This window comes from Narcine bancroftii, chromosome 12, assembly GCF_036971445.1.
Source record: "Narcine bancroftii isolate sNarBan1 chromosome 12, sNarBan1.hap1, whole genome shotgun sequence".
In the NCBI taxonomy this organism is placed as follows: domain Eukaryota; kingdom Metazoa; phylum Chordata; class Chondrichthyes; order Torpediniformes; family Narcinidae; genus Narcine; species Narcine bancroftii.
Window position 1 is genome coordinate 75,395,795 of NC_091480.1, and position 23,050 is coordinate 75,418,844.

The window sequence follows — 23,050 nt, forward strand, 5'->3', positions numbered from 1 at the left end:
GGGAAAAAAGAAAAGCCTGTTTAATAAGCTTGTATCTTTTAATTAATTAATTGCAAATTTACATAATAATCTAAAACGATGAACTAATTTGGGCAGGTTGGATGGGGGAGTGGTGGACGCTGTAGGTGAAGTCATAGCAATAAAATTCATGTAGGGTTTACAAATCTTATCAAATTTTTCTGGTAGATTTTGTAAATTGTATGTTATTTTCTCTCATTTACCAATTCCAGTCATATCACCCAATTTCCATGTCACAGCAATAGTTTTCTTTGCTATCGCTACACTTAAAAACTTCTGATAAATATCAAGCTTCAGTTGGGGAATATCTCCTAATAAAAATTTGCGTCTTCAAAACTCATCCCAATAAAATACTTATATCCTTCCAAAACTTACCTACCTTTTCACATTGCCAAACTGCATGCAGGAAAGAACCTCTTCTTTGGCTTGGCTTCGCGGACGAAGATTTATGGAGGGGCTGACAAGTCCGATGCGGGACAGGCAGACACGATTGCAGCGGTTGCAAGGGAAAATTGGTTGGTTGGGGTTGGGTGTTGGGTTTTTCCTCCTTTGCCTTTTGTCAGTGAGGTGGGCTCTGCGGTCTTCTTCAAAGGAGGTTGCTGCCCGCCAAACTGTGAGGCGCCAAGATGCACGGTTTGAGGCGTTATCAGCCCACTGGCGGTGGTCAATGTGGCAGGCACCAAGAGATTTCTTTAGGCAGTCCTTGTACCTTTTCTTTGGTGCACCTCTGTCACGGTGGCCAGTGGAGAGCTCGCCATATAACACGATCTTGGGAAGGCGATGGTCCTCCATTCTGGAGACGTGACCCAGCCAGCGCAGCTGGATCTTCAGCAGCGTGGACTCGATGCTGTCGACCTCTGCCATCTCGAGTACTTCGACGTTAGGGGTGTAAGCGCTCCAATGGATGTTGAGGATGGAGCGGAGACAACGCTGGTGGAAGCGTTCTAGGAGCCGTAGGTGGTGCCGGTAGAGGACCCATGTTTCGGAGCCGAACAGGTGTGTGGGTATGACAACGGCTCTGTATACGCTTATCTTTGTGAGGTTTTTCAGTGGTTGTTTTTCCAGACTCTTTTGTGTAGTCTTCCAAAGGCGCTATTTGCCTTGGTGAGTCTGTTGTCTATCTCATTGTCGATCCTTGCATCTGATGAAATGGTGCAGCCGAGATAGGTAAACTGGTTGACCGTTTTGAGTTTTTTGTGCCCGATGGAGATGTGGGGGGGCTGGTAGTCATGGTGGGGAGCTGGCTGATGGAGGACCTCAGTTTTCTTCAGGCTGACTTCCAGGCCAAACATTTTGGCAGTTTCCGCAAAGCAGGACGTCAAGCGCTGAAGAGCTGGCCCATTCAGGAAAGAACCTACTTCTTTATTAAATCTAAAACATTGATCAGAACAATTTGAATGAAGTGCATGTAATTTGTATGGAGTATAATATAATTGATGTTAAAAATTAAATTGTACCATTTGATATCTAACATTCATTGTATTAGTTACACTTTCATAGCATAATTTTGACCATACTTCTTCTTGAATTTGTATATTTAAATCTTTTCCCATCTGGATTTAGATTTGAATAAATCCTTTTTATGAATGGCCTCTTGTAATTTGAGAGAGATATATATATATATATGAGTGTGTGATATATATATCAAAAAGTGTGTGTGTGTATATAGGTAATGTAGGTAATGCATCTTTCAATAAATATATCAGTTATTAGATACTCAAATGGACTTTGCTCTGGATATTTAAAATTCCTCTAACTTTCTTTTTAAGTATGATTTAAGTTGATAATAAGAAAAAATAGTATTATGTGGTATATTATACTTATCTTTTAATTGGTCAAAAGTCAAAAAAATGGATCCCAAAAAACAATCTCTTATTCTTTTTGTTCCACAATTATACCAAACATCAAAATAACGATTATTAACCGTAAAGGAATTAAAGGATTTTGATTTCACATCATTTTACCCAACTGATAATTCTTCATTCCTCTTTCTATATGTACTCCATTCCATACTTTAAACATATGCCTCAAAAGTAGTGTATCTAGTTTCCCTTTTAATAATTCCGCATGCCATTTATATAAAATATGTTCAAAATTACTTTCTCCTATTTTACTCATTTCAATTTGCACTCATGCAACCTTTTTATCGATCTGATAATAAGAAGACAAAAATCAAAGTTGAGCTGCTTTATAATTTTTTTTAATTCGGCATTCAAAGTCCCCCTCGATCAAATTTCCATATTAATTTTTTCAATGCCATCTGAGATTTTATCCTGCGAAATAAATAATCTTATACTATGATTTAAATCTTGAAAAAATATTATTGGTACAAAAATTGTGAAAGACTGAAAAAGTTATTGTATTCTTGGAAAAATATTCATCTTCACACAATTAATCCTTCCTTGGAAAGAAATTGACAAATCCTTGCATCTTATTCTTTAATTTTTCTCAATAAAGCTATGTAATTTGTTTAATTATTTAAATTCTTATTAACATTAATTCCTAAGTATTTAATTCCATTGTTCTGCCATTTAAATTTTGTCCTTTTCTTGACTTGAACATAATATGCCTCCATCATTGGCATCACTTCACTTTTATCAATATTTACTTTGTAATCTGATACTAACTCGTACTCCACCAATCGATCATTTACTTTTTTTTAATGAGCTTTCAGGGTTTGTAAGATATAGTGTTACATCATCTGCAAAGAGATTAATGTTGTGTTCTTTATATTTTATCTTAAAATCTTTAATCTCATTATCCATTCTAATCACCTCGGCTAAAGGTTCTATTGCTAATGCAAATAAAAAAGGGGATAAATGACAACCTTGTCTAGACGATCTTTCCAACAAAAAAGATTTTAATATTTGTAATCATTTTAGCCTTTGGACAATTATATAATGCTCTTATCCAATTTATAAAATTTGTTGGAATTTCAAAAACTTTCAGTACTTTAAATAAATAATCCCATTATAATCCATCAAACACCTTTTCTGCATCTAAAGCTAAAGCCACAGATGGTAGTTTTCTTTTCTGAGCCATATCTAATAAACTTAAAAAAATTTTTGAACTTTGAATTTAATCCCTACTGAACCTCCTTGGACATTTCTAGAGTGCTCCATATTGATTTGCATGGAGAACAGACAAACACATGCATGCACAAATATATATGTTAGAAGCTTTGGCATTCCTGACCTCTGGGGTAGAGAATTTCAAAGTCTCACAACCCTCTGAATGAAGAAATCCCCTTTTATGTAGTCACCTTTATCCTGAGAACATACTCTCTTTTTCCAACTTACTATGGAAATTGTTGGGTAATCATTTGAAAAACATGCCAATTCCTGTAGCCTTTTACAAATTCCAGATGATTTATTCATTCAGGCAAGAACATTTTGGGTTCTCCAACAAAATGTTTTTTCTGCTATTGAGACCTTGAGTTATTTGGAGAATACATAGTTTACCTTTGATACTGATCATCAGTTCGGGAGTATATTGAGCAGTGGGCTATTCAAGTAAATGTGTAATTTGTGCAAGAGCTTGTGCAAGTTTTGAATCTGATCTAATTTTGCCATTTATGCTTGTTGCATATTCAGGTCCACCAATGACTTTGGTGCTAGATAGCAAATTTTATTCGAATATTAGTCCAATAATACAGGTATTAGCATGTAGTGAGTCAAATGCCAATCCATTAGAATTTCTGAGTTCATGTGGCCCCATTATATTGCGATTGTTGGGGGTCCATAAAATGTCATCACGAAAAGGCAGGGTTCAAGAAAATCATCATTGAAACTGACCCAACGTTGACCTAACATCCTAAAAATTTGCGTTAAATCGGAGTGTGTAAAATCAGGGTTTCACTGAAGTTGGATATTGGTTATCAAAATGTTATGCATAAAGTTATATATTTTGTTTATAATTCCTCACCCCCTTTTATTTAGGAGCTTTTTAACAATGTCAACCTACATGCACATGAAATCACTTGTGTATTTGTGCCAATTTATTTTTAAGCTGTTTCTTTATTTCTTCCCACAGAATATTCTCCTTTCTAGATGTCGTCACCTTGTGTCGCTCTGCTCAAGTTTCCAGGGTAAGACTTCTTTAACTATCTTCTAACATTTTTTTTAAAGCAACAATTCACACCATCCCCTCTGGCTCAGCAAATTGGAGTGAATGAATATCGAATTTTTTGCCCTGATGAAATCAAGGCCTGGAGAATTGACAAGAGTTGCTGACAATTGGAAATATGTGCATTGTAGAAATATTAGGGAGGAGCAACTTTAACAAATGATGGAGAGGCAAAAAGAACATTGATAACAAAAGTAACAGAGGGAAAGTACTGCTTCATTCATTATAAAATAATGCAAACTATGCTGTCGATGAGCTAATGTTACTTGGGCAACCTAGTTGGTATGTTTTACAATGGACTACCTGTCCATTGTACTACCAAATGCTCACTGACAAAAGACAAAGGAGGAAACACCCAACCCCAACCCACCAATCTTCCCTTGCAACTGCTGCAACCGTGCCTGCCTGTCCCGCATCGGACTTGTCAGTCACCAACGAGCCAGCAGCAGACGTGGACGTACCCCTCCATAAATCTTCGTCCGCGAAGCCAAGCCAAAGAAGAAGAAGACCTGTCTTTGTCTTTTACTTTTCCCCATTGAAATGAATTAGGTGTGTTGAGTTTAGATCCATGGATTTTTGTGGCCTCTGAAATGTGTGATCCCAATATTGTGCTCAACTGCTTTATTTGTAGGCTTCTTGCAAAAAAAATGTTGGATATTGGTTAAAATTTAAATCCCAAGTTGCATTTCAGGCCACAGACATTAAACCCAACTGTCAAAATCACATTACTGATTAGTAGATTGACAAAATTTGGTCTATAAACTTCATTGCCTCTCAATGGTTTAGCTGCACACTCTTTGTGCTGGGGCTGTAAAGACCACACACAATGGATTATAACATTATTTAATGGAGTTACATAAAAAGTGTCCAGCAGTAAAGCAGTACTGGGAAATTAAACTGGAAATGTTTTGTATTATGGACATTAAGTTGGAATCTACAATAGATGTGGATCAACTTTACTGTACCTGGTGTTTCTGGCCCCTCTAGTCTATTAATAAATAGATGATCAGATTAAATGAGTGCCAATCTCCAGTTGAATTTGTTTGAAAATTTGGGTTGATTTTAATTATTTTAAAGGAGAGGAATTTCACTTTGAGGATTAGGCAAGTATGAAGAAATTGATGAAAGTAAGAAATCTGCCAAAGTATTTTCAATTTTGCAATTGACACTGTTTTTTGAATGGGGTCTTAATTAAAATATTAGTCTTTCCTTTCAATGTTTTTTTTGTGACATTGAATTTGTGTTGATATCTTGCCGAGGTGAAAAAGAAGAAAGCAAGCTAAAAAGTTTCATGTAATAATTGTGGATGGAAAGGCAAGATTTTCCATATGGTGACATTTTAATCAATTGTAACATTTTCTTTCCTCTCTTACAAATTGACCATACATTTGTCACCTCTGAATAAATTAATTGAGAGTTACCATTCTAATTTTTGTAGCACCACTGTTGCATACTGATTTAGTATGAAGTCCACAAATTTGAAGGCAACAATGAAAGTATAAATATGTGTTTGGCTAACACAATAAGGAAAGTATTGGTGAGTAAAAAGGAAAATATAAATAATCACCAGGTTTGGCAGCATCTGCAGGGGGGCGGGGTGGAAAGTAGAAACATCTAAGGGACTAGTATACACAGTATATTTTGCAATTAATATTCGAACTACTTTTTCATGTCTTTGGGTGAAAATGTCAGTGACGGCTGATGGAACAAATATGGCAAAACGTTGCACAGATTTCTGGAAAATGGGTGAATAAGCACAAGGGCAGTTGAAAGATCAGGCAAAACATGTATGTAGGGACATAATAGGTTGATCTGGTTTCTGTGGCAGATCTAACCATATCCTATAACTCTTATGTTTTGTACAATGTCACCTACTTCTTCCCCTTTCCACTATCAATTTATTTTGAAACACTAAAACCTGGCTTATATTTCCTCATGGTTAATCCTTTTATACTTGAGATCAGGATTGTTGCTTTGTACCTTCTCTGGTTCATTCAGATACTGTTTGTTTTCGATTTTTGATTTTGTTCTGTATTGTCAAAATCTCATGTTTTCTTTGTACTTTACTGTTATGGCTTGCCCAACATCCTGTTAATGAAAAGAGCCATTGCAAATGCAGAGATTGAGATATTTACATAGTCCAGAAAAGGAAGTCGAAGGGTACAAATTGTCACATGCTTGTTACACAAGTTATTTTTAAATGCTGAGTGAAGTTCCCTGAACATTGGCCTTGGGCCACGCTGTGACCTTAGACTAATTCATTAAACATCTTAATAAACTGGTCAAATTTATAAATGATGCCAACATAAGAAAACTGTTGGATCTGATCTGGATTTCAAAAGTGATGAGGGTGAATTTGAAAAGAACTTTGAAGTACGGTCTCCTAAATATGTCCAATCACTGAACAATAATGAACATGATGCATAGGGTTCTGCACACAATTTATCGACTTACTTTGGGGGAGGAGGAGGAGTGGTGGGAGGAAACATCATTAAGATTGTGTAATGTTCTGGTCAGATGCCCAGAGTACTTTGGATGATATTCGTTACAGCACATAAAAGACACTTGACTAATAGACACTAGTGAAGAGCCATGTGTTTGGAGACCCACTAAAGCAAGTCTGAAAAACATTCAAGATGATTACATTTGGAAACATTCTGGATGCTATGATCAAAAGGATAAAATAATACTTGGGATCATTGTTGGTAAATTCTAAAGAAATTAAGTTCTTGATTGAGATATTGAAATTGCAGTGCCTTTCTGGACCGTGAAGATGACCGAACGATTTCTAGTCATTTGCCCTTTGGAAAAACTTGTTGAAAGTTTATTTAAAAACTTCATACAATTTGACTCTTCTGCGAGAGAGCCATTAATATTTAAGAGGATTTTTCGATTACTATGAGAATATTTATAAATAGCAGTATTGTGTGACTGCTGGAAAAATCTTCAAAAAAAAGATCTTGCATCTGCAGATTTCCATTTTCCACATAATGAGCTTTTCCCTTTATAACTTCCTGAGTTCCTCCAACAACTCATTTTTTTTCTCTAAAACTTCCTATGTTCATACTTAAAATGGCAATTGTAACCCTGTAATATTGTAATTACATTCTGTGCATCTGCATATCCCTCGGTCTTGTTTTCAATATTTTTTGGCTCATTAGTCCATTGTCTAAATTTTGCTATTTCACTAGCGATAATAAAAATGATTTCATACAAGGTCAAAAATATAAGAAAAGGCTGGGAGCATAATTAAAACCGAACATTCAATTCTTCTTACTCTGTAAAAGATTAAAAGTGGATGTTTTATGAAAGCTGTCCATCTGGAAATGACACTGGTCTCTGTTAGCCATGGGGCTACGGATCTCTCTGCTTTTCCATTTTGAGCTATGCAAATAAAACTATTGGAAAGACTCCAGAAGTAAAACTTTTTGTTTGACTCCCAGGTTTTTCGATTAATGTTCACAGGGAGTATACAATTGCACGTTGTGTCAGATTTTTACATAAAAAAGGAATTAAGGGATATGGGGAAAAGGCAGGTAGGTGGAGTTGAGTCAATGATCAGATCAGCCATGATCTTATTGAATGCAGAGCAGGCTCGATGGGCCGGATGGCCGACTTCTGCTCCTATTTCTTATGATGCCAGCCTTTTCTAATGTATGTCATTACCTCAAATAAAATTGAGCAATCTTTAAATGTGAAAAGCTAGACTATGAAAGGAGATCAATACACAGAAAATATAAAATTACTTTTAGATACGACAGTTTATTTCAACTGTGTCACGGTTCGCACAATTAGGTAAAAAAGATTAATGTCATGCGGTTACAGTGCCAGCGACCCGGGTTCATATCCCACACTCTGTTAAGTTCTCCCTGTGTCTGTGTGGGTTTCCTCTGGATGGTGCAGCTTCCTCCCACCTTCCAAAAATGTTGGGAGTTGTAGGTGAACTGGATGTCTTTGGGTGGCACGAGCTCAAAGGCCAGCAGGGCCTGTTACTGTGTTGTTTACTTAGATTTTTTAAAATTTGTATAATCTGCAAAGTATGAAATACTTGCTCTAAGTAAATTAAACAGAATTAAGTGGTAGGAAATATTTTTCAAACTCTTATTTAAAAATTTTTTGCACACAATTGAGAATTGAAGAATAATCTTTGATTTTAATTCCAAAGAAAATATAACATTGCTCTGCCTGTAATTATCTTTGATTAGAGGATATTATACATTTTGAAAAAAATTGTTAGATGAATTAAAATAAAATTTTTAATGTTCTGCAGTTTTGCAAGATATTGATTCCAAGCTGTGATGCACCTGGACAAGATACTCTTGAAGGTGCTCTGCAGAACTCTGTAGAAGTTGTTAAAGGATTTAAGTGACATGGATTTAAGGTGTGAGGAAAGGGGGTTTAAAGGGGACTTGAGGGAATATTTTTTGCATGGAATTTGAAACCCTCTGCCAGAAGAGATGGTGGAAATAATGCAATTGCTACATTTTAGAGAAATTTAGACAAATGCTTAAATAGGCATAGAAGAATACAGAGACATGGTCAAATGGGATTAGTGTAGATGGCAAAAAGGTTGGCATGTTCATGGTGGGCTAAAGGGTCCATTTCTTTCCTAAACAACTGTTTCTATCTGTGTGACTATGTTCCTTGTAAAATTGTGTTTCGTGAAAATCAGGATAAACTGCCCTATGGAGAATTTGTACTTAACATGGATGATAAATGCTGAAGAAACTCAGCAGATCAAACAGTGTCCTTTATGTAGCAAAAATAAAGATGAGCCATCATCAAGGTATGAACAAAATGTGGGCAGGTGCCCAAAAAATGGTGGGTTGTAGGGGTAGGGAGAAGGAGGGAGGAGGTAATAGGTGGTTAAGGGGGGGGGGGGGGGGAGCACCAGCAAATGTGGAAGGGGATTGGCTGTGAATGGAGAAGGAAGGGTGTGGAGACCTGGAGGAAAGAAGATAGAGGGATGGGGAAGAGAGGGAGAATGGGGAGTGGGCTAGCAGAAACCGGAGAAGTCTATGTTAATGCCTTCAGGTTGGAGAGGGCCCAGATGGAAAATTAGGTTGCTCCTTTATGAGTGGTCTGGGTTTGACAGTACATGAAGCCATGGACAGACATCAGCACAGGAGTGGAGCACAGGATTGAAATGGGTGGCCACTGGGAGATCCCTATCACTGATGCGGACAGAGTGAAGGTGCTCAGATAAATAAGGGTTGTTGGAAGCCATATATCTTCACCCCAGAAACTCACTGAAGAAGTTCTTCTATATACTGTATCTTGGAACCAAACGTTGCTCCATGAAGCATTTCACATGCACATGTGCAACAAAGATATAAAAGCATTGTCTGGTTTGAAAAGATTCATTGGTGTATGTGTGTTATCTGCCTTATCTGAGATTTGTACTGTTGCCTTTTCATTTGTGATGAGATGGACAAATAACAGAATTAATAATTGTTCCAGTTGATCTTGTAAAGTTTTAAAGTGAAGGCCACCGAGAAAGCTTGCCCAACATTTTTATTTCAGCAGGCTGTTTTGCCATTTCAAGTCAATGTGAGAAAAGTTATTTTCTCCACCTTTGTAATTTTGGCTGTTACATTGCTATGATGCTTCCTGTGATTGTGTTCCCATTGGGCGGATGTCTGAGCTTCCTTAGAGACCTAGATGAAAAGTTATTCTTTTTCAAGTTTAGATTCAGGATTCCATTTATTTTCATGCACACCAAGTACACAAAAATATTTGTATGTGTGCACCTTTGTAACAAAACAGATACAATAGTTTGTTCGGCACTAAACCCCCAGCTATGAACTCATCTGCTTAAGAATATTTCATAGTAAATGAAATATGAATAGATGTATTGATGACTTTAAAAACTGCTCATCAACCCTAGCTCGATGGCATGGTTGGCGTAGTGGGTAGCGCAACATTGTTACAGCACCAGTGATCAGGGCTGGGATTTGAATACTGCGCTGTCTGTAAGGAGTTTGTACATTCTCCTCTTGTCTGTGTGGGTTTTCCCCAGGTGCTACAGTTTCCTCCCACGTACCGGGGTTGTAGGTCATTTGGGTGGCCTGGGTTTGTAGGTATAAAGGTTACCGTGCTGTATGTCTGTCTAAACTAAAATTAAATTAAATGGTAGAACATTTAACAGAGCTCATACAGGCTTTATTGTAACATTATATATCTGGCAGGTCATTGAATGCAGGTTGAAATGTTAATGCATTACTGCAGATGATTATGCATTATGCGTCTGCTCAAAATGGAGAACTAATTTTAAATAGAGTTTTTAAATTTAAGTGGTGTTTTTATCAATTTTTGATGCTCGCTGAGTATGGAAATGACAATGAATTGATGAACCAAAGACAGACAAAATGTTGCTAGTGGTCCAATATCAAATCATTCATTGTGGGAAAGCTTGCCGGTCCCTTGATTTGTGCGATTCTATTTTTGCAAAACAAGCAAAAATTAGGATTTGTTTCCTTGGGAATTAGGGGTTACGGAGAGAAGGCGGGGACGGGGTACTGAACTCTAAGATCAGCCATGATCTCATTGAATGGTGGAGCAGGCTCAAAGGGCCGAATGACCTACTCCTGCTCCTATCTTCTATGTTTCTATTTTGGTTTTTAGATGTTAATTTTATGCCAAAATGATGTGTGAGGAGAATGGGGAAGAAATGTGTATCCTTTGATTTTTCTCCAGCGGCATTCAGATTGAAGGAGCCGAAGTCCTCCCAAATTTTACTAAAAGGGTTTGATATCTCAAGGAGATTTTAATTTATGATCACAACTTTGATGATACAACCATATCAGTCCATTGATCCTGGTTGAAGTGTAAAAGTAGGTTTTGGTGGAAGGTTGTGACCAGAAGCATTGACAATTTTAACCCACTCATGCTGTTGCCCTGTTGGACTCCTCTGATAGATTGTTTTTAGATCCTGGTTGAAGTTTTAGTTGCAACTGGCTTGGGTCAAAAATTATTGCATTAGCTTCTCAGGAGATTGTACACAATCTCAAATAGATATTTAACTCTGTTATTTGCATCCTTCCTTACAAAATTATTTTCTGCACTTCCCTCTGTTTACTTCAACTTTCTCAGATGAATTGAATGATTTTGTTTTCAGTACTGGAATGTCCTGGCATTGGATGGCAGCAACTGGCAACGAATCGATCTGTTTGACTTCCAAAGAGATATAGAGGTACAGTGTCCAAGACATTCTGAGAATTACTGATAGAAAAGCTGAATTTTGCTATTAAATATTATTGAAATAATTGTTTGTTTAATCAACTGTAGTCTCATGGAAAGATATAATTGCTGTGTACTGTACTTTGATCATGAAGATTTGGGTGGGCAACAAGCATAACTTGAGCCACAAAATAAGATTTTGAAAATATTTTGTTAATTGCAAAGCCATTAGTAATGAAAAACTATTTTTAGTTTGACTTGGTTGGTCATAGAACACTACAGCACAGTACAGGCCCTTCGGTCCTTGGTGTTGTGCCAGCCCATATGCTCCTTAGAAATAAAAGTACTAAACCCACCCTACCCCAGAAACTCACTGTGCCTGTCTAAGAGTCTCTTAAATATCCCTACTATTTCAGCCACCACCAACATCCCTGGCAATGCATTCCAGGCACCTACAACTCTCTGTGGAAAAAAAACTTGCCCCCTATGTCTCCCCTAGAGTTCCTTCCCTTCACTTTGAACATATGTCCTCTGGTGTTTGCTATTCCTTCCCTGGGAAACAGGTGCTGGCTGTCCACCCTATCTGTGCCTCTTATAATCTTGTAGACCTCAAGTTTCCTCTTATCCTTCTACATTCCAAAGAGAAAAGTCCCAGTTCTACTAATCTTGCCTCATAAAACTTGTTTTCCAATCCAGGCAACATCCTGGTAAAGCAGAAATGGCCTGTTACTGCGCTGTCTGTCTAAAATTAAATTAAATCTTCTCTGCACCCTCTCCATTAGCTTCCACATCCTTCCTATAATGAGGTGACCAGAAATGAAGACAATAAATGTGGTCTTACCAGAGATTGGTAGAGTTGCAACATGACTCTACTTTCTACTTCGGAGAAACTGGGCGCAGATTAGGAGATTATTTTGCTGAGCACCTTCTCTCCGTTCACACCAGAGGCAGAGTCTTCCCAGAGGCAAACCATTTCAGTTCTGTGTCTCACTCCCACACTCGTATGTTTGTCCATGGCCTTATGTACTGTCCCACCAAGGCTGCCCGCAAATTGGAGGAACAACCCTTGATTTTCCATTTGGGCACTCTCCAGCCAGATGGCATTATGATCGACTTTTCCGGTTTCTGCTAACCTGCTGTCCTCTTCCCCCCTCCTCCCTTCCTTTCCCCTTTCTAGTTCTCTTTCCCTCCCTTCTCCTTCACTTAGCCATCCCTTCTCCCCTTGATCACTGCTGAACCTTCCCTCCATTCTCCACCTATCACCTCCTGCCTTTGCAACCACCCCTCCCCTCACTCTTTTCTTCGGACGCCTACCGACATTTTCCCATACCTTGATGAAGGGCTCAAGCCTGAAATGTTGGGTATGTATTTTTAACCTTTGCTCTAGAAAGGATACTGCTTGACTTGCTGAGTTTCTCCAGCATTGTGTTTTTACTTTGACTGAGGTGTCTGCAGATTTTCCTGTTTTATTTCCCTCTATTCCTGAACCCAGCATCTCATAGGCCTTCTTAACTATCCTATCAACCTTGGGGGATGTATGAAAGTTCATCCACATTCTTAAGTAACCAACCATTAGCCCAGTACTCAGCCTTCTGGTTTGTCCTTCCAAAATTCATCACCTCATACTTATCTGGATTAAACTCCATCTGCCACTTTTCTGCCCAACTTTGCATCATGTCTATATCCTCTTGTAACCTTCAACAACCTTCAGCTCCATCCACAGTTCTACCAACCTTACTGACCCATCCTTCCACCTCATCATCCAGGTCATTTATAAAAATCATGTATAAAAAGAGCAGGTGTCCCAGAACATATCCTTGCGACACTCCACTTGTCACTGACCTCCAGGCAGAATACTTTCCTTCCACTACTACTCTCTGGTTTCTTCTTGGAAGCCAATTTTTTATCCGCGCAGCCAAGGATCCATGGATCCCATGCCTCATGACTTTCTGGATGAGTCTTTCGTGGGCGATCTTGTCAGATGCCTTGCGAAAATCTACGTAGACTACATTACCACCTTGCATTCTCCCTATTACCTTTTTTATACAAGGGAACTACTTTTGCTATTTTCCAATCCTTCGTCACCTCCCCTGCAGCCAAAGAGGATTCAAAGATCATAGCTACTGCCCCAGCTATCTCTTCTCTCACTTCCCACAACAACCTGGGGCATATTGCGTCTGGCCTCGGGGATGTTTTGAAGAAGATTCAACACTTCCTCTTCTTTAATCTCCACATTGTCCAGCACACAGGCCTGTTCTATTTCAACCTCACCCTGATCAATCTCCTTTTCTATTGTGAATACTGAAGCAAAGTATTAATTTAAGTCCTCCCCAACCTCTTCCACCTCCAGGCACATGTTGCCTCCCTTATCCTTTAGCAGTCCCACTTTCATTCTTGTCATCCCTCAGTTCTTCACATAGGCATAGAACACCTTGGGCTTCTCTTTAATTCTACATGCCAAGGCCTTCTCTTGCTCCCTTCAAACTCTCCTAAGTCCTTTCTTAAGCTTCTTCCTGGCTACCATATATTTCCCATGAGCCTTTCCTGTCATGCTCCTTTCATAGTCAGAAGATTGTGAATTAAAGAACCACTCCCAGTCTTGAAGCAGTTTTTTTTAATTGTTGGAGGAGTTGTCATTGAAATGACAATGTTCTAAGACCTAGATGCCCCTTTTCCAATAGCTCATATCAAGCTATTACCACTTGAGGAGCAGAGGGTTCATTTTTTTCCCCCATCTACTTCTATTAACAATCCTCACCATTTATAGAGGTCATTTGCTTGTTTGTTAGATATAGACACTCTTCATTCCCAATGGTAACTTTTACTAATTGCACTTGTGGTCGTGAAAGCTTAGGGACTTGTGAATGTGCAAAGTAACTCCAAAAAGTCCTACTTCACAGGAGCAGAAATATTGGTGAAGGTGTGAGCTTGCTCTGCAGTGCTGAATGGTTGATTTTGTGTTGGTGGTAACAATCAAAATTCTGTTGCAGTGAGTTAGCCAAGGAATTGGAGAACTTCTCAGCTGGGTACCATAATTACTGCTGCTAAAGCAAGCCATTTTATTTTACATTCATTGACGCATTCTTTTTTAGGTTGTATGAAAATAGTGATAAACAATTGACATGACAAAAAGAAATAAGAAAAGGAAGCGAACAGAAAAGGAGCAAAGGGCTCAAATTGAATATTGTTTCACGTTGCTGCTCAGTAACCAAAAAAGAACCAAGCTGTTTTCTTCCCCCACACTCTCATTTTCACCATCCCTATCTTGTTAATAGATTTATTTAGTCAAATCAAATTCAAGTAAAGAAAACATGCTTAACTGAAGCCAGGAAGTAAGTAACTCCATTGGTCAGAATGAATGTCTTGCATTCTGCTTACTTCAGTACGTTGGAATATTTTTCCATGATGCATCCAGGGATAACTGAAATACTCATCTTTGAGTTAATAAAAAGTTTTCAGCCTATTTCTAACATTAGTGTAAAATGATTACGTTGGGCTTTAGTCACAAGGTCTGTTGTTTTTTTTTTTACCTTTTTAACATCTGCGGCGTATGTTCGTGGAAACTGCCCCCCCTAGATTTTGTGGTTTCTTGGTTTCTGTTTAGCATCATCTATCAGAGTGCAGCAATAGAAATGGTGAAATACAGGCTGCATTAGAGAATGAAATAAGTGTTATGTAGGAACATAGAACATTACAACACAGTACAGACCATTCAGCCCTCGATGTTGTGCCAACCTACATATTTCTACCAAAAAAAACCCAAAACCCTCCCTACCTCATAACCCTCTATATTTTTCTTTCATCCATGTGCCTGTCTCAGAGTCTCTTAAATGCCCCTAATGTTTCAGCCTCCATCATCACCCCTGCAAGACATTCCAGGCACCCACAACTCTCTGCGTTAATTATCCTTGATGTCACCCTAAACGTTTATCCCTTCACCTTCTATATATGTCCCCTGGTGTTTGCTATTCCTGCCCTGAGAAAAAGGTGCTGGCTGCCCGCCTTATCTATGCCTCTTAGAATCTTGTACACCTCTATTAAGTCACCTCTCATCCTTCTTCACTCCAAAGATAAAGTCCCAGCTTTCCAATCCAGGGAGTATCCTGGTAAATCTCCACTGCACCCTCCCCATGGCTTCCACATCCTATAATGAGGTGACCAGAACTGAACATAACACTCACCAGAGATTTGTAGAGTTCCAAAATAACCTCTCCACTCTTGAATGCAATCCTCCAATTAATGAAGCCCGGCATTCCATAGGCTCTAACTATTTCATCAACCTGTGTGGCAACCTTGAGAGATTTGGACCCCAAGGTCCTTCTGTTCCTCCACACTGTTAAGTATTTGACCATTAGCCCTGCACTCAGCCTTCTGGTTTGACCTTCCAAAATGCAGCACCTCACACTTAACTAGATTGAACGCCATCTGCCACTTTTCTGCCAACTCTGCATTCTTTCTATATCCTTATGACATCCTTCAGCACCATCCACATCTCCTCCAGCCTTCATATCATCCCCAAACTTACTGACCCATCCTTCTGCTTCTTCATCTAGGTCATTTATAAAAATCAGAGAGCAGGGGTCCCAGAACAGATCTTTGCAGAACTCCACTTGTCACTAACTTCCAGTCAGAATATTTTCTGTCCACTGCTACTACTCTGCAACCCAGTTTTTAAACCACACAGATAAGGATCCATGGATATCATTCCTCCATGACTTTCTGAATGTGTCTCTCATAGGAGACCTTGTCAAATGCCATACTAAAATCCATGGAGACCACATTATCACCTTGCCTTTATCAATTTCTTTTGTTACGTCCTCAAAAAAAATTCATTTAGGCTTGTGAGACATGACCTTCTCCTCAAAGCCATGCTGACGATTCTTGAGAAGACTACTCCTCCAATTGCTCATAGGTGCTGTCTTTTAGAATCCTCTCCAATAGTCTGCACGCCACTGACGCAAGACTCACCTGTTTGTAATTCCCAGGATTCTCCCTATTACTTCTTTTAAACAAGGGAACCAGATTTGCCATTCTCCAATCATACAGAACCCTTTTTGATTATTTTATTTTAAAATGTTGTCCATTCATGGAGTCAGTTACAAAATTGAAAAGATACAAATAGAAAAATTATAAATCTATTATATGCCTCATGATGGATACATCCCCCACTCCCCCAACCCTAGAAACCCCAAAAGAAGAAGAAAAGGAAATAAAAAAAAGACAAGAACATACAAGAGAAAAAGAAGAAAGAAAAGCAAGGAAAATAGAAAGGATTGCCAAGAAAGTGCCACTCAACACATGGATCTCTAATATTCTATATAATTCTTTGGAGAAGGTTAATGCAAGTCCCTAGGATTAGAAAAAAAGTCTACAAATTTATACCTGAAATTTGTCAATATCCTCCGGAACTCTGTTAGTGTGGTAAGATTTGAAGTAAGTTTACTTGGGACTAATGGCCAAAGTTATTTGGGTAATGGGATGTAGTCACTCTGTTTGTCTTTATTTATTATGGCACAGCAATGATTTCAGTCTGTTCACTTCAGAGATTCTTACATTTTTATAGCTTTCATGGTGATGAGCCAGCAAGTGTAAGATTTGTGCCTGCTTTGATTTCTAAATATCATAGGTTTTATGTTGCAGGCAGCCTCCACTACACATAAACAACTCTGCAGTGGAGAGCAATAAGTTCCTTGGAGTTCACTTAACTAGTCACCTAAAGTGAACACATAACATCTCCTTTCTTGTCAGGAAGGGGCAAGAACGACTGCACTTCCTGAGAAGACTGAAGCGGGCAACACTATCAGCCACCATTATGTCGCACTTCTAGAGGGGTTCTGTCGAAAGTCTCTTGGTCGGCTGCATCATTGTATGGTATGGTTGCTGCAGAGAAATGGATTAGAGGTCAATCCACAGGACCATAAGAGTGGCAGAGAGGATGACTGGAGTCTCCATTCCTTTCCCCCCACCCCCAATCATACCAACGTGAACTGAAGAGGACCCCTTCCACCCTGCACCAGCATTTTTCAGCAGTTCCTGTCGAAAAGAGAGACAGGAGTATCAGAGCAGCATCACCAGATTTAGGAGCAGCTTCTTCCCTATGGACAGTGATAATGCTGAACAATCAAAGGAACTTCTCACACTGACCAACTGAGAGTCATATTCACAAAACAATATTTATTTGTATTATATGAATACTTGTCCTGCATATGTATTGTTTGTGTGTTAGGTCCGGTTGTATGTCTACGTGTTTTGCACTGAGGGCTGGATAACACTGTTTTGTCAGGTTATACTTGTACAATCAGATGCTAAATAAACTCGACTAATGGAAAAGTGAAATTGTGTTGTCAGCATCTATAATTGTACTCTGCCACCCTTGTAATCTGGTCATCGACGTGCAATACGTATGCTATGTTGTTAATATGTACACAAATGTCCTATTTAGTGTACAGAGGACATGGAGATCTAATTTTGTGCTGTCAGTGAACTTTTTCCTGTGCTAAACAAAACCTGCTGGAGAAGCTGAATACTTTGGGCCTGAACACTTCATCATTATTTTTATCCCAATGATGCTGCTTGACCTGCTGAGTTCCTCAAGTAGATTGTTTAGATTAGGATTCCAGCATTTGCAGTCTCCTGTGTGTCATTAATTTCCTGTGGCTGAGATGGACTCTAAGTCAGTTCCCTTGATTTTTGATTATCTCCGTTGAATCATTTGTTTTGTTCTTGTTCTGTGAGAGGATTCTGATCATTTAATCTGCACAATCTACGGGCAATTTTTATCTTCTCATAAATGTTGTGCAACTCTATTCTCAATTTTCTTTCCCCCTACAGCAGCCAAGTACACGTGATTCTGAGAGACTGGATCTTATTTTTTCCAATCTTTTTATTAATTATATTATAAGTAAAGAATCCATGAGGAGAATAGGAGTACATAATGAAGAAAGAAAAAAAAATCACTATATAACATCACATGATATAACATATTGCATTACACTACAATTAACAAATATGTTCTCATCTCCTCAAACTGAAATCTTCAAAAAAGAAAAAAAATACATAAAACCCCACCTAATCTAAGAAAAAGAAACTGGGCGGCCTATCCTGAGAATTTATTAATAACATTTGATCGTCTGGTCTTCATCAACAAAAAGAAAAGAAATAAAATTAAATATAGTCTGGAAGGGAAAATAATTATGCTAAGTCATGTGGAAATAATTTATAAAATGTTACCAAGTCTTTTCAAATTTAAAAGAAGTAACAAATGTACGAATCCTAACTTTCTCTAAACATGACATTATTTGAGAGAAACATTGAGTCAAAGTAGGTGGATTAGAATTTTTCCATTTAAATAAAATAGCTCTTTTAGCCAACAGTATAGAAAAGGCTACAACCCGATGTGTGGAAGTGGGAACTCGTCTCACTTCTATAATGGGTTAAGTTGCAAACTGATATCCAGTATAGCTGACAAAGTCTTTAAAATATCACAAATAGGACTAACATTTGTCATATGAGCCCAGTGTACCACTTCAAACTAAATCAAAGAATGATGAGCACATATTAAAGAGGTATTAACCAATCTAAAAATCTTCTCCCATGATTCCTCTGGAAGATGTAACTGAAGTTCCTCTTCCCAAGAAAGAGACTGGATCTTGGCTAATGCCAATCAAGACCTACCTTCAAGGTATGGGGGCTGGACCAAATGTTTGTCCACATTTTGCCTTCTGGGTAGGCTTAGCCAATACTGAGAATCTTCCCCAGACATTTAGTTGATAAAAGACTTAATAAATGGCAAAGAGGATTCATGTAATTTCATCATGCTGCAATGCGATATTGGGTGTACAATGGGTGGAAATAGGTGGAAGAAGGTATATAGATTACACTGTGCACTGAATAATCAGCACCTTTAAGCCTGCTCCTCCAAATAATGATCTATGCTGCCCTCAACTCCTGTTCCATTCTCTTTTTTTCCTCAATCTATCAAATATTTACCTGCTTCTCATGATCAAGCTGTCGCCACTTTCCAGGGCAGAAGATTGCGGAGATTCATTACTATCCACGTGAAGAAATTTCTACATGCTTGTCATTAAACAAATGAAGTCTTTTATCTTCTTGTTATTCCTGTAGTTTGGAATCTGACTAGTGAAAACATCGCAATCCATGGTTAGAAGAATGAGGGATGACCTTGTTCAAACTCCCAAGGAATACAGGCCCCAAATAGTTAATCTGTTTAGGTTGGACAACCCACTCATTCCTGGAATAACCTGGTGAATCTTCTATTGTACTACCTCCAGTCTAATTTCTTTTAGCTAAAGGGACCGGAACTATTACAATGAATGTGTATTGTATGCCAGCATATTTAAGGACATACCATCCCAGTCGCACATACTTTTCTCTCCTCCGATCCAGCAGAAGATACACCAATTTGAAAATATACCTCTGGATTCAAGGACAGATTTTTTTGAACACATCTCTTGAATGCCTCTTTCATTAGTAACGATTGTCTTGTACTACAGGTAGTCCCCGATTTACGACTGTAATTTGGACCGGAGGATTGGTTGTAACTCAGATTGGACACAAGTTGGATTTGCCCCACTGCACATGGCTTAATGAGGTCTTAAAGCCATTTTTTAAAAAGGATTTTCAACAAGTGAACCTTCAATGAAAAATGTCAACATGTGTATAGTACAAAACCTTTAATAAAGATATTCAACATATGAACTTCTTGTAAATAATAAAGAATCTTAATATATACAGTGGAAGCCCGATTTAACATAAATCTGGATATAACGCAATGAATCCATCGAACTTGGGCTTTGGACTGCTGCAAGGAGCAGGAATAGTCGGCTTACTAAAAATTAATTTGTTTTAATTTCAACTGTAACTAGAACCATTTATTGAAACCCCAATTTTGCTCAATCCTGCCTTTATCGTGATGTGATTTTTTTAAAATCAAAACTATCGTGTTATAATGGGATTCCACTGTGTACAGTACTTTTAATACAAAATATGTATTTGTACAGTAGTTGTAATAAACATTTTTTTAAAATCTTGTTCATATGTGCGGGTGGACGTAACTCGTACACTTTGTTTATGTGACACTTTAACCTACATTTTTGTTTTATTGTAACACTATTATATGTACTTTGGTTTTAAATATTCCTATCTGTTGTATAATGACTTGGTTGAATAGCACATGAAATGGTTTCTCAGTACATGTGATAATAGACAATTCAATTCAGTGTGTTAGGTGAGGCCTCATCTACTCACTAAAATTGCAAAAAAGTGAGCTCCAATCATTTGCAAGAAAGGACAAGGGCTGTTTGCTCCCTAACTACCTGTTAGACCTGTCTGCTACTTTATGATTCATGCACTCAAACACCTAGATCCCTCGGTATTTCACCTCCTTGCAATCTATCTCCATTTGGATGATGTGTCTTTTGATCTCTCTTACTTTTACAAATAATTTTGTATTTGCAAAGTGGAGACTATATCAGGAGAATTGAATGTGCCCATTTCAGTTCAGAACTTTTTTGAATTCTAACAAATCTTGATTTTTTTATATAATAACAGCATGAATACATGAACATTGTACATTTTGCCTTTATTTAATAGATTTGAAATTTGTTTTGAACCAAAAATTAATTGTAATGTGGATCCATTATGTACTGCACAAAGCACTTTGTTTAACGATCTGAATGAAATAAAGAATTTGCTCTGTGTGCAATGAGCATTACAAGCAATCGTTGTCTGGATGGTGTGGCTGCCAAAATTGAATTCCTTCATTCTTTAGAACCAGAAGTTAAATAGGTTCTTCCATAATTATTATTTTAAGTTGGAAGGTGGAAAGATGACACCAAATGTCATCAACTTGGTCCCCTTCTGCATATCTCATTTCTTTTGCTGAACCCCTTTATGGGCCTTTTCAGTTTGGTTCTAAAATCTTAAGTTGTCTTTCTGGATGCTGTGGAGTCTTCTGTGGAATGCCAACATTTTTCTTATTTTTGTCTGCTACACGTTTACAATTTTCTTGACAGTTGAGCCACCTGTAATGCTGAAATTGGCATTTGTACAACATACCTGTCATTCCACTGGTTTCGTAATTTCTTGTGACCTGGACAGCTTTTCTTTGTAAAATACTTCTGTTGATAGTCTTGATGCCCCAGAACATTAAAACAAAATTTTGCAAGTTCTAAATCTTGTCTGGTGCAAATTCATTAGGAAAGTTGATGTGGTTTAGTGCAAAAATATGAATGTACAATTGTTGGCTCTGGAATCATATGTTCTGATAGGTCTTTAATGCCAAGTTCATTTGGCAAGAGCCTTTTGAAGGCAAAATATAGAAGTGAGGAGATTTTATTGTGGGTTGGTCTTTCTCTGGACTTCAATTTTAGTTTCCACCTTTTATGTAACAAAGAATGGTTTTTTAAATAATTTTTGAATTCTAATATTAATCCAAGGGTCTGTCCCAAAATATTAATGTGTTTTTAATTTTTAACTTTGTGGAACTCCATAATTTTCTGTTAATTTCTATGAATTTGTATGTTTTCCATCATCTTATTTATTAAGGAATTAACTTTTCAATTAAAATATTGACTATTCGATTTTCAATTGAGAAATTAAATATTTTCAGTTTATAAAACCATTGAATTCATCCTATACATTGTGCAAATGTCTTCTATATTGTGTCAAACTCTTGTATTTGAAAATGTTTATTTTCCTTGACACAGGGCAGAGTAGTAGAGAATATTTCCAAAAGATGTGGTGGGTTTTTACGGAAGCTTAGTCTGCGCGGATGCCTTGGAGTGGGAGACAACTCTTTAAGGTAAATCTGTACTTTAAAACTATCATCAGTATTGATGTATGGCCATCTTTCCTTAACTGTAATGCGGGGAAGTTTTTGAAAGATAGCAAAATAAATAAATAGGCAAAATAGGAATATATACTCATGTAAGAGTCACTACCATGTAAAAGTCAACCCCCCACCCCCTCTTATTTTTGGTCCAGAAATCTGGTGTTTTCCATATACACCATCACCTATAAAAGTCAGCTCTTCAATTTTAGACCCCAGCCACCCTCTCACCCGGAGCTCCCAACACCCCAACCATGGGCTCTTGCCTTGTCCACCCTCTGCCCATCCGATCTCTTATCGCCCCAAACGCAGACTTACCAACCGATTCCAACAAGCTCCCGAAGCCCCAAACAATGCAAGTACTTACCGCAGTCAAAAGAAGTTTGTGTGTAATAGTTAACCCCCTATATTTTACCTAAAAATTTGTCCACAAATTTCAACTATTATACGAGTATATATGGTATATAAAACTGAAGGGCTAATCCTACTTTTTATTTGGGATATGATCAATGCGCTCCAGCTTTGACTTTGAGGGGTCACCTGTGGACCACTCCCAAGACATTTGTTTCATGGGTGAACTGTTATTTGGGTGTGGTATGCTGAGTAAACGTAACTGGGTTTTCTGGAACGTCCATGCATGGAATGATCATTGAGGCTTCCTCGGAAAGTAATATCCAGAAATTTGAACATGGGGACAGGATTAGAATACGTTGAGGGAGCTGACTGCTGCTGCTTCAGTCTTTCAGTGAGTAGATAACTCCGAGGTTGTTTATTCATTTAGATCAAAGTTTAGATTGACCTTGATTGTATTTTATAAGCACCTTTTGACTTGATACTCTACCAAAGAGAAATCTCCCCATTTTAATCTTGAAAGTTGCC

The 23,050-nt window shown here is 37.9% G+C and overlaps 1 protein-coding gene across 7 annotated transcripts in view; it reads left to right on the forward strand.

The window, feature by feature from the left end:
* The window catches only part of LOC138747566 (F-box/LRR-repeat protein 20), a 137,051-nt gene that overhangs the window by 78,618 nt on the left and 35,383 nt on the right, over positions 1-23,050 (forward strand). For 5 of the 7 annotated variants that reach the window (XM_069906895.1, XM_069906894.1, XM_069906892.1 and 2 more), the window contains exons 3-5: positions 4,051-4,105; positions 11,261-11,335; positions 22,050-22,144. In XM_069906895.1, coding sequence (XP_069762996.1) covers positions 4,051-4,105; positions 11,261-11,335; positions 22,050-22,144 — 225 coding nt within the window. Of the gene's footprint in view, positions 1-4,050; positions 4,106-5,622; positions 5,681-8,412; positions 8,469-11,260; positions 11,336-22,049; positions 22,145-23,050 lie in introns of those variants that run through there. The other 2 variants (XM_069906896.1, XM_069906897.1) reach the window with 2 other exon arrangements.